The following is an 11607-nucleotide window of genomic DNA, read 5'->3' as shown; positions in this document are numbered from 1 at the left end:
GAGTATTTTTATTTTAGGATGTGCTCTTCCTTTCGCAAGCCATTATATAATGTTCTGGCAGTGGGAGGTGCACCGCACGACCACAGTTCTCAGTTTCTCACACACCACAGAACAGATACAGAGGGTCTCCTCTCTTCCTCTTCCTCTAGCCACTTACACTGCACTCTAGCTAGCTTGACACCACTTAGTAAGCTAAGCATGAGCCAGATAATGACGAGCGGTGAAGTGTCCATGGATTCGCCGGCGAGCTCATGCGTGTTGTTGGATGCAGAGGTGGAGATGCCGATGGTGGTCGCTGGATGCCCCCAGTGCCTCATGTACATGATGCTCACGGATTCAGAAGAAGAGAAGCAACCCAAGTGCCCCAGGTGCAAGAGCCCCGTGCTGCTGCACTTCCACAAGTACTGTGACACGAAGAACAAGACCTAATTGCCAAAACATCTGGCGTGTAGATAAATATATGCAGCTATGGCTGTGTGCATCTGCGGATGCAAAGGCCGGAAGGTTTAACCTTCCTTTTCGAAAAATAATTATAGACAGCTAGCCTTTGGTGTTTGCTATCTGCAGTGTTGCGTTGAGTAGCTCATGAAAGGTTGAGGGGTGTTTCTTCTCATCTCTGGCTGGCCTCTCAATCAGTGTCCACAATCATTAACCAGTACTCCCTCCGTCCGAAAAAGCTTGTCCCTCATATGGATGTATCTAGCACCAAGTTAGTGCTACCATTTGAGAAATAAGCTTGGGACAAGTTTTTCCGGACGGAGGGAGTATGATATACTAGCTGGTAATTGGGGGACCTGACGAATTTTTGTTGTTTACCCTACTCCCTTCCTTGTGACTCTGAGATCATGTATACGGCAATACATACCATTTCTTTTTCGCTTTTCCTGAACGTGTCAGATTTCTCTCTTGGGTTATCCATACCTCGGATTGTTCTTGTGTCATTGTATGTTAGTTTAGTTCATTTTAATTACAGATATACATGGTCATATAAGAGAAAACTTTCTGAAAAAATAAAATAAAATAAGAGCAAACTCTCGTTGCACTACTCGAGTTGATGTTTTTACATGTTTAGTCTTCAACAATATAAATGGCTGTAGATAAGTCTTGAGCAATTTCTCAGCAGAGCTTCCTGCCAGCAACAGATAGAGACTCCACTTAAAGCCCTGTCTTGTAGAAATAATTGCATTTACTTTCCAGTAAAGTGACTAATCAACCTCCAGTTTTTCTGTCTCATAAAATGGGAGGTCATACAGCCACCAAACTTTTGCCCCCCTCTTAATTAGATGCATGAAACAAAAGAACCATAAGCTCAGGCAGTCCAATCCTGCCCTGATCTGTTCTCACTTGTCGCAGGAATCTGTTCTATTATACTATACACTTTTTCCTTTTTTTTATTAAGGAAAGCAATAGGTGACTTACCCACTGTGAAAAACCCCCGCATTAAGCATATGTTCAAATTTACTATCCGTGCTCGCCGCTTCCCCGTCAACCCAAATTTATATCCATAGTCCTCCAGCTCCATATTTACTTCTCTTGCTCGGCAGAATTGCAAGCCACCAGACTGTTTTCCTTCTATATTAATGTAGGTTTTGATCTGGCGATGTTGATGACTTGATGTTACCATCTACTTTACAAAATCTATTAAAACAGTTAGGGTTATCTTGTAGGTTTTGATCTAGAGAGCTAGTACCTTTCAAATTATGTCACATGTGCAGGTGTGTTGAACACTGTCGTCCTTGGTTCGGCTTCAATGGTGTAAGCAGGGTACTTAGCAGTTAACAGTGGGCTCTGCTCAACCAAATGGGCCAATTATTATGTAGCCTGACATTTAAGCCCAACAGGCCTGTCTATCTGCATCCAAACAAAGGCCCATTAAGAGTAGGATTGTCCAGATCTCACATCATATGCCTAGGTTTTTATTAGTGTTCAGGGTTTTACCCTTTGGTTCTGCGGACACATTGTACATAAGTTGTCATTCTCCTGTTTATTTATCAGTTACTTCACTTCTGGGGCTCCCCTGCAGTTTCTCTTCAACAAAATAAATAAAATACTAATAGCGTTTAGGCGTAACTATGCATGTCAAAGTGCCCCTGCTTTTATAGTAGCTCCTCCATTGTTTAGGCGTAACTATCCAAAAGCTTATTTGTAGAATTTGTTAATGGCTCATACATCCTACTTTGAGATTTCCAGTCAACTTTAGCTCTTGGTTATAACTTTTCCAGAAGGAATGAAGTGACAAATCTATTTTCAGACAAAAGATGCTGGCTACCACTTTATGTTTCTGACAATTTGTGCCTTCTGTTGCCAGAACCAGCAAGGCTCCATTGTTTGCATCCATATGGAGCTAACAAGCTTGAAAATGAACTGAGGTTAATTCGATTATTCATAACAGAGGCATTTTTCATAGGTAACACTAAAACGAAACAATCCTTTAGGGGATGGAGCATCCTCTTTTGGGCAAACTTTGCAAGTAGTTTAATCATGTAATTCTTGTTACAATGCTTTCCTGACCAAGTTATGTTTGATGCCGCAAAGGTGAAATATCAGTCCAGACTAAGAGATAACCAGAATCAGAGTAAGAGCTGAAGAAAACACTATGCTAATTATCCGGCCTTGTGCAAGGTTAGGTACTTCGGTCAGTTCCTAGGCTGAAACCTTTTATAAGATTTTGTTGTCTCAAGAACCAGCAGTAGCTTCCATGTTGGAGGGGGCCTGCCCAGCAACTAACACATGCAGGTTGTCTGCACTCCAGATGAGACAAACTAACACATGATTTTTAAACCACAGGCTAAGGTTTGTTCATGCCTAATTGCCTAGTCACTTTTGGGTCCTTGAGGCATGTGCCTGTAGGAAAGCATGCCTTACGTTCAATTTCATCAACTAGTTTAATAAATAATGCTGTATGCCCGTTTTATCACAAAAAACTATCTAGAAGCAGCCCGAATAAACAAATCCATTTGTTTAACCTACAACATGTTTTAAATCACAGGAAATCATGAAAAACAATGGATCCTGTTGGCTCCATTTGTCTCCTAGCTGAAGGGTTCAAATTAAGAATGTGATCTGGTTCCTCATTTATTTTATTTTGTTTTGGCTTCCAGCATTCATGTACTGCTGGAGGGAGCTTTGTTCTGTGCCATTCAGCTGCTCGGAAATTTTCCAATTTTGGTGTATTTATTTCGATTTGATGGTGGGTCGTATATGCAAACACTGCTTGCTTCTATACACTTGGGGATTCCCATCTATATGTGCGTATCGTACAGCTGTTCAATGGGGTCATGTAGTTTGTCCTCCTTTGGAGACAAAATCTAGGAGTTGCTGTTACGCATACTACACAAATACAGTAGTATGCGATCTGCAGCTTTAATCATTTTTGGAATTCAGATCCTTCCATAGATATATACTACCTATGAAGAAAGGATGAAAAGGACAGGTGGTTAAAAATCAGAGGTAATATACCCATGGAAAAGTTGAATGCATGCAGCGTAGGTAGTCATATTCCTCTATTAAAAGTTGATGTGTACTGAAATCGTTTCCTCAATTTTGTGGAGGCTATTTAGAAGGCTTAGTTGAGACTTGAGAGATTAAGGCAAGGGTTTTGTTTTGGCCAACCAAGTAATCTTTCTTTTGAAACATCAAGAAACTCTTGGCACAGTCACTGAAGGTTTTTCATCCTCTAGTAATTTGATAATTCAGGACCGAAACTCCGAATAACACCCCCGAACCTCCGTGGTATAAATTTCGGATCAAACTACTGAGAGATACTACCTCTGTAAACTTTTATTTATAAGATGTTTTAGGTCACTACTTTTATAAAAGTTTACAGAGGGAGTAGACAATACAGTTTGGAAAATGTCTATTGTTAGTTGGCCATCGCCATACATGAGTGAAGAAGGGTAGGCCAGGACATGTGCCCAGTGGAGCCAGCCATGCTCTGCATTATTGCATCTGCATGCACTTGGCCCTCTTAAAAGTCACAAAACTCCATTGCAGAAGCACAACCCTGTGAGCTCCCTACGGCTTGCTGGCCTGGAAGGGTGATAACAACAACACGACAGGTCAGTGTCCATGGCGTCTAGCCCTCTTGTATACAGATTATGAGCAGCTAATTTGGCTATTAATTTCTGCGGTTCAGCTTCAGCGACGCCTGCCTGCATGTTCCAGAACAGTGGATCTGTTAGGAGGCAGACACGGCCTGGTCCATGGAACTGTCCACCCTTGTGCAGCTCTGCATCAACTAATTAATTACCGTGCTTCAAGGTTTACACCAATCTGAGGGGGTACACACGTACTGCTCCATGCAGTAGATTCTTAAAGGCCAGCCCTTAGGGCGGGGCACGTGGGACGTACGTAGTACCACTAGTTTAAAAGCTGCCGCAGATCAAAGTGTGTGGGATATGCTCTGCAAGGTTAATTAAATAGACCGCAGTGACACTGCTGTCCTGCGCACAGTGAAGACACAGGCAACATAGATCTGCAGGATCATCCTATCCCACAGTGGTAATTGCACCAGCCTTGCTCCCTGACTGACTAGTATGCATGGCTGCATGGACGCAGTCACACACACACACGCACATATTAATGTTGACATGACTAGCAGGGGGCCTCCGCTAAGCAGATTCAGATTAAGCAATAATATGGGTAGAAGTAGCACAGATCAGTAGATTATGAGAGATAGCTAAATTAATTTGCAGCACCTAGCTTTGACAAATTTGGAAACATTTTCAGTTGACCAATCATTTCCTACCGATGAAGATGCAGATCTGATCGATGGTTCGCTATGTGTCGCATTCGATACAACTCTTTTCTGTCGCCAACTTCACCATGGTATCGTGTAGTGTATCCTATGATAACCCCGGTTTCTTCACAGTTTCTGTTTCTACATAAAGCATACTGCTTCAAGATTTTGCTACCTTGAATCCTTGATCATGGCAACTGTTACTGGTACAGGTCAGCAACCTATGAGTAGAGGTACCTATCCTGGATTCCTGCGTACCAGGTGGACCAAAAGCTAAGGAAATCGTACAAAAATACTAGCGCACCGTTTGGATGTAGGTATTGAGGCCCAGATTTTGATATTGGTATTCGGTAACCCGAATATCGCCGTTCGGTTGCGCTTGACATTCAGTCGTGGAATCGGGGCTCAATATCGAGCCGTTCCCTTTTTCACGTGCACTCCCTCCCGAGCGATTCGGAGGCCTCGAGCTCGGTTTTCACTGATATTCGCCAGTCGCTCCGGCCCGCGACTCCTTCGCTCTCACCCCTTCCCTGCGCAACTATCGAAACGGCATAGTAGCCCGCGTCGCCGCGAGCATCATGGCCGGCGGTGCCGGACTCCGCCGCTGGCCCGAGCTCGAAGACCGCGGGGTTCGACTCCTGCTCCGTCCGCACCACCTCCGCCTCATAAGGGCCGGCGGCGACTACAACCTAGGTCTCCGCACCACCTCCGCCTCATAAGGGCCGGCGGCGACTACAACCTAGGTCTCCGCACCACCCGTTCCTTCGTTAGCTGCTGGTCCGGGGCTTCTGCGGCGAGCGGTGGCGGAAACTCCTCACCACGAGTTGAACCCCACCAGCAGACGTGAACTCTGAAACCGGCACGAACGTGAAGACCGGTCGTGACTGGTTGCTGCTGCCGCTACATCTCCACCACCACACCACATCTACGCCGGCGACTGCTACCTGGGTCTCCGTGCCTCCCGCTCCCTTTAATGGCTACTGGTTCAGGGGCCGCTCCGGCAAGGCAAAGCGGAAGCCCACCGCGGCAGTCTGTCGTTGTGTGTGTGGAGTCCGTTGCTGTGTGCCTGAGTGTGCGTTGCCATGTGCGTATGCTCTCTGTCCGCATCCCCTAATCTGATTGCAGGTGCACGAAACTGAGTTGTTGCAAGCACGACCAATAGCTGTATTCATCTTTGATCCCTCACGAACATGCTTCCCTTTTTTCTGTTCAAAGATGTCAAGTACTCCCTCCGTTTCACTAAAATTAGTACAAAGTTGAGTCATCTATTTTGGAACGGAGGGAGTATAAAGGTTCATACTTATATGCATGTGCAATTCAACGCTTGACCATCCAAACAAGATTTGGAATTGTGTTTTCGTTTGGATTCCATGAGCCAAATATATGAGCATCCAAACACTGAAATTGGCATTGAAGCTCAATATCAATGTCTTGGATATTTGGCATTGGAGCCAATTCAATGTCAAGCCTTCAATGTCTACATCCAAACAGAGCATAGTAGTATTTGGTTGAGGCCGTAAGGACCAGGCAACGATCAAGAACTTTTTGGACCAACAATGTTTGATTGGGTGTTGTTAAAGAACATGTTGCTTCCCTGATCATCTTATGTTGCATGTACCAGAATCATTAGAGAAAACTGGAAACCAAATGTGATTTCCCCAACCCAAATTCCTGAAAGATTGCTGCTCTGGATGCACCACCAAATTGCAAGACAGACTCAATAAATGCGTCACAGGTTTCCTGCCTTTTTCGTAGGAGCCTTGATATCATGCCAGAAGATGTGGAGGCGTTGAATGGGCAACTGAAGGAAAGAAAGCGAGAAAAGGGAAGACGCCATCGAGGTGAGTGCAATAAATCCGGTCTCATGTTTAGCCAGACTTGCATAAATGCTGAAGAATTATGCAACTACTAGTACATGCTTAGAACAAGGTTCAGAGGAGATGGAATGGCAACACAGAGAATATTTGCATCAACCGGTCAGCACCATTCATTCATTTCTTAGCTAACATTTCTGTCTTGATCTGCACGCCTTAACTTTTTTCAGTATGGTTATAAGCTTCAGGAGTTGAGAACATTTCTGCTACGTAAATAGATTATTTTGAGACAGGTGCATACAGAAATTTGCTGTTCATTCTTGTGATCCTGCCAGTACGTACTCACTTATGCTCCATCATTGGGTCTGATTAGCTGTAAACTGGGCAAGAGTACTGTGCAACCCTTTGATTGGCAGTACTATATTTGGTGCTAAAGCTGCAGCTAGCCTGCATAGGAACTGTGGGGAACAAAACTGAAACTACTGCAAAGTGTGGAATTTTCCCTCTTGTTTGCTGCGAAGACGCCTCTACGTCGAGGGCGCAGTGTAAATTTTCAATTCTACAGCCCTTGTTTATTACAGAATGACTAATTTATTACTTTGTTAATGCGATGATATGTGTTCCGTAACCATAAAAAAAGGTGACTTGTTGGGATTCATTCATCAACACGGTTTTCAATGGCGGTTGCAGCATTGCAGCTACCCAGGAGAATGAGAATCTGTAGCACGGCACTAGCAGGCTACCACCAAGGAACAAGGCCAAGGTCTCATCTGTGAAAGATTAAGGTTACTTTGCAGGGAGATGAGGCCCATCCCGAGACATGACAGATGGATGGAGAGCTAGCTAGGCGCACTAGTTAAAACAATTTGAGGACGCTTCTCCCTTGTCTGCACCTAATTATCTAGAGATCCTGTGACCTTATTGCACCATTTGATTACAACAGGTATCTGCGCACTTGCGGCATTTACTATTATATATCCTCCTATACGTATGTTGTTGTGAAACTGATCAACTAATTTGCTTCTGCTCAGCCTGCAGATTAAACCACACCACGCCACACCACCGGCTCCCAATAATCTAATGCTTGCCGCATGTGAAGATCATATCGATCATTACATTTATCTCTGCTCTGGGCAAATTGGATGGACGGCGCATATACCTATATTAGATTAAATTGCAACAAGGTAGCACCTACCAATACCAATTAAACGGTCTCTTCAGCTGCTAGCTAGCCACTCCTGATCATGCATGTGTCTTGTAGCCTTGTAGAAGAGCAAGGCTCCACGTGGATGGCCAAGTAAACAAAAGAGGTTTAGCAGCACACCACCCCAAGTGACTGATTAGCCAGAAGCATTACTATATATCTTCACAAATTGCACTCCACCACACCATCCATGGCATCTTCCTTCCTTTCTCCCCTCCTGAAAAATACATCATGAACAACTAGTCTCTCTGCTCACCAGGCAACCTAGCTACTCTAGCTGATTGCTCTTTTGATTGCTCCTGTCCTGTACTGATATGCTGCTAGCTTCGTTAATTATATGCCAATATGTGCTATGCAACCCTCCTCTGAGCAAAAGCCCACATACACACACCGCCTTCCTCACTCTCTCTAATTGAGTAGAGCTGTAGTAGCCCTGCCCACACCCAGTGGGAGGCGGAGCACCATAGCCACAGCCTCTGCCTCTTGTGCATCGTCCTGTTTGATTTCTTCTCCTTGAGATCAGACTAAAACCAGCCATGGTGAAGAAGCTTGGCCTCACGTCTCTCATCTTCAGCAGCAAGCAGGTGGACAGTGCTGCCAGTGCCAGTGGCGCTGCACCTTCCTCCGTGGCCTCGTCTTCCTCCATGTCTGCCACCTCGTGGCAATGGCCGTCCTGCAAGCAACCAAGGACCCTCTCCTTCAGGCAGCAGCAGCACCAAGAGCAGCACCAGACGGCGTACAAGACCATGAACTCCGCCTACTTGCCCGACTCTGGCGCCGACTCGTGCTTCTCCAACTCCTTCGCCTCGCTCGACGACAGCCTCTCCACGGCGTCCGAGGCCGCCTCCGGGCTCGTTGAGGCCAACGAGCGAGAGACGGTCATCCGCGCCCTGCGCTCCGGCCGCCTCTTCTTCGAGCCCCACGCAACGCCGGCCACCTCCTCCTCCATACTCGACGAGGCCAAGCTGAAGGTGAAGCACATCGACACTACCACCGCTACCACCTGCTGCATCAGCGGGAAGGTGGACAAGACGGCGCCGTTCGAGGGAGCGACAGCGATGACCATGGACTCGTCGAACCCGTACCGCGACTTCCGGGCGTCCATGGAGGAGATGGTAATGAGCCATGGCGTGAAGGACTGGTGCTGGATGGAGAAGATGCTGGGGTGGTACCTCAGGGCCAACGGCAAGAGCACCCACGGCCTCATCGTCGGCGCCTTCGTCGACCTGCTCGTCGCGCTCAGCGACACCGCCTCGCCGTCCTCCCCGACCACCGCCAGCACCAACCGCTCCTCCTCCTCCTTCAGCGGCAGCGACGAGATCAAGGAGGAAGAAGGATGAACCGAACTCAACTGGTACATATGATTATGATTAGTTGTCGTCCCTTGCTGCCATGATTCGCGTCAAGTGCTGTCAATTCCCAGCCGGATGCAGTGCAGCTTGATCAAGCAAGAGATTAGTTGTATTGATTTCATTTATCTTTTGCGAAGCTACTGGCTAGCTATTGTGTGATTGCCTGTCAGTTAACTCCTCGTGCGCGCGTGCACGCCTACCTAACTGATTGTTTGCTAGCTAGGTGAGTACTATATTTGAATTTGTGTGCGCAGCCCGGATATTACGTATGAGAAAACCAAATGAAATGTAAAAAAAATATATAAATATGTATAGCGTGTGTGTTGTCTGCAAAAGCTGTTTGGAACGCGAGAATTTTCACCGAAATTTGGTCTTCTTTCTCAAAAACAGTTCAGTTCCCACAAGAAATGAAGAAGGGAAATCTTTTGTTTCAGACGGATCTAAATATGTGATTGTGTGCATTCCGTTTCCCCTTTTCCATTTTTGTGTGTGAGCAGTCGTTGGCCATACAGTTGTCATTTTGTCAGTCAACTAACTTTTTGGCTCTGCCTGCGTGATGTATTGTCTCTCCACATCATATACATGGATGGTGAAATGACAGGCCTAGCTACTAGTAATTTCACGTCAGGAATCTTCATCTCATTCTCAGGTTGGAGCTGAAAGAACCACATCAGTCACTGGGTCATCATGTGGTGGATCGGTTGAATTAGTTATGTGCGTGATATATAGTTGCTTCTTTCTCAGACACGGAATTTTGGTCACACGTCCCTCGTGAAACATGCTGCTCGGAGTAGGAATGTAGGATCCACGAGAGCAGAGCAGAATACTACTGTAACAAATAATATAGTGTAATCCTCCTCATGCATGCACGATAACTGATACTACGACATACTCCCTGGGAGTAGTACAATAATCAACATGGGAATCGACCGAATATCTTGCAATAATGATGTGCTGAGTTTATGAGTGATGCATTTGGGACAAACTCAAGACGCAACAAGCCTGCCTGGTCGCATGCATGTGCACTGATTTGCGCTGCGCGGTATCAATAGCTGAGCGCCTACTGCAGCTCTGTTTGGTGCCCGACTGCCCGTGCCCCCAGCACACAGCCTGGCTGCGTACCTACTTACTGCCGTGCGAAACTCTTAACGATCCATCCTTTTTTTCACTATATAATACTAACGATCAATGAATCTGTTCGTACGTACTTATATTGTACTACTACTACTACACTACAAGATAGGCGCTGGTACGCACATAATTGAACTGACCATTACTGGTACTATAACTAATCCTAGCAAGCTTGTCATCTTAGGAACTCCAAATTTGCTTGTCTGGATATATCCCAGATTGTATGTGAAATCTACGGCCAAACCAAATCCGCAAGCCGAGGCAAAAGAACAAAGCGAGTCGAGCATCGGTGCGGCCGTGCACGGTTATACCAACGCCCGTAACGCACACCGACGCCCACGAAAGCACCTACAACTTCTCTGTCTGATCATGTTTGTGTGGGTCATTTGATGTGGATCCATGGGAGATCAGGAACACACCTAAGAGCATCTACAGCCTGGGAAACTCGTCTCACACGCGCGAGTGGACTGACAGGTCACTGACCCGATCACGAAAAAATTGACCCTCTCAGGCGCCTCAAACGGGCCTCAAACGTCCGGACTGACCGGTTCCTTTCATATTCAGTCCAAATATGAGGCGGATATCAGGCGACCTAGACGTGTCCGCCACGTCAGCTTGGCCCAGTCTAACCCATGCCTGGCCCACAAATATCCCCATCCGGAAAACCCTAGACTGCAGTCAATCCGAACTTCACTTTACTCCCGTCTCCGTCCACTTCACTTTCGATCCCCTCCGAACGCATCCGATGGCCGGCGACCGAAGCAGCACTGCCTCTGGTGGGGACTCCGGCTCCAATGACGTTTGGGCTAGTCTATTGCGTGAAACGGAGCCCGACGATGTGGAGGAGGCCGCCTTCCGCATCGCGTTGAGGCATTCGATGGTCGAGCAAGGCGGATTCAGCAGCGGTGGATCAACTTCGTTAGCGGCTGACGCTCGTCGATGCAGCGCCGACGACGTTGTCGGGCCTTCCCTCCCGGCGCGCAGCTCCGGCCACTCCGCTCTGCTCCTGCAAGTACGCCGCCCACCACCACCACCCTATGTCCCGGAGGTGGTACTCGGCCACCGCCGGGTCCTCGTGCCCGTTCCGGGGCTGACGCGCACTTGGACCCCCCGAGTCCGAGGAACGAGCAGCCCGGTGTGAGCGACAGCAGGCGAGGGAGAGGGCAGCGGCGTCTGACTCGATGTCCGCGCGCGAGCGCGCCAATCGGTCCCGAGGTAGCTTTCCTTGCGGTCCTCCTCCGCCCTCTCACGTCGGCGGAGGCGGAAGCGTGGCGCCTCCACCGCAAGAATGCCAAGGCGCTCCGACTCGCCATCAAGTTGTCGAAGCGCGAGGCAAACAAGGAGGCGGCGGTGAAGGCGCCCCGTCAT

At 47.3% G+C, this 11607-nt stretch overlaps 1 protein-coding gene across 1 annotated transcript; it reads left to right on the top strand.

Moving 5' to 3' along the window:
* Window positions 1-5211: 5211 nt before the first annotated feature.
* LOC123162758 (transcription repressor OFP13) lies at window positions 5212-9443 on the top strand. The gene is made up of 2 exons (XM_044580522.1): window positions 5212-7495; window positions 7584-9443. The coding sequence occupies exon 2, from the start codon at window positions 8293-8295 to the stop codon at window positions 9094-9096; it is 804 nt and encodes a 267-aa protein (XP_044436457.1). The 5' UTR covers window positions 5212-7495; window positions 7584-8292; the 3' UTR covers window positions 9097-9443.
* Window positions 9444-11607: the final 2164 nt, after the last annotated feature.

The sequence above is a fragment of the Triticum aestivum genome, chromosome 7B (assembly GCF_018294505.1).
Source record: "Triticum aestivum cultivar Chinese Spring chromosome 7B, IWGSC CS RefSeq v2.1, whole genome shotgun sequence".
Lineage (NCBI taxonomy): Eukaryota > Viridiplantae > Streptophyta > Magnoliopsida > Poales > Poaceae > Triticum > Triticum aestivum.
This window is presented reverse-complemented; position numbering and strand designations above follow the sequence as displayed.

What these genes read in the sequence shown, in the direction of transcription:
- LOC123162758 (XM_044580522.1), top strand. Translation starts at nt 8,293, where the DNA reads ATGGTGAAGAAGCTTGGCCTCACGTCTCTCATCTTCAGCAGCAAGCAG.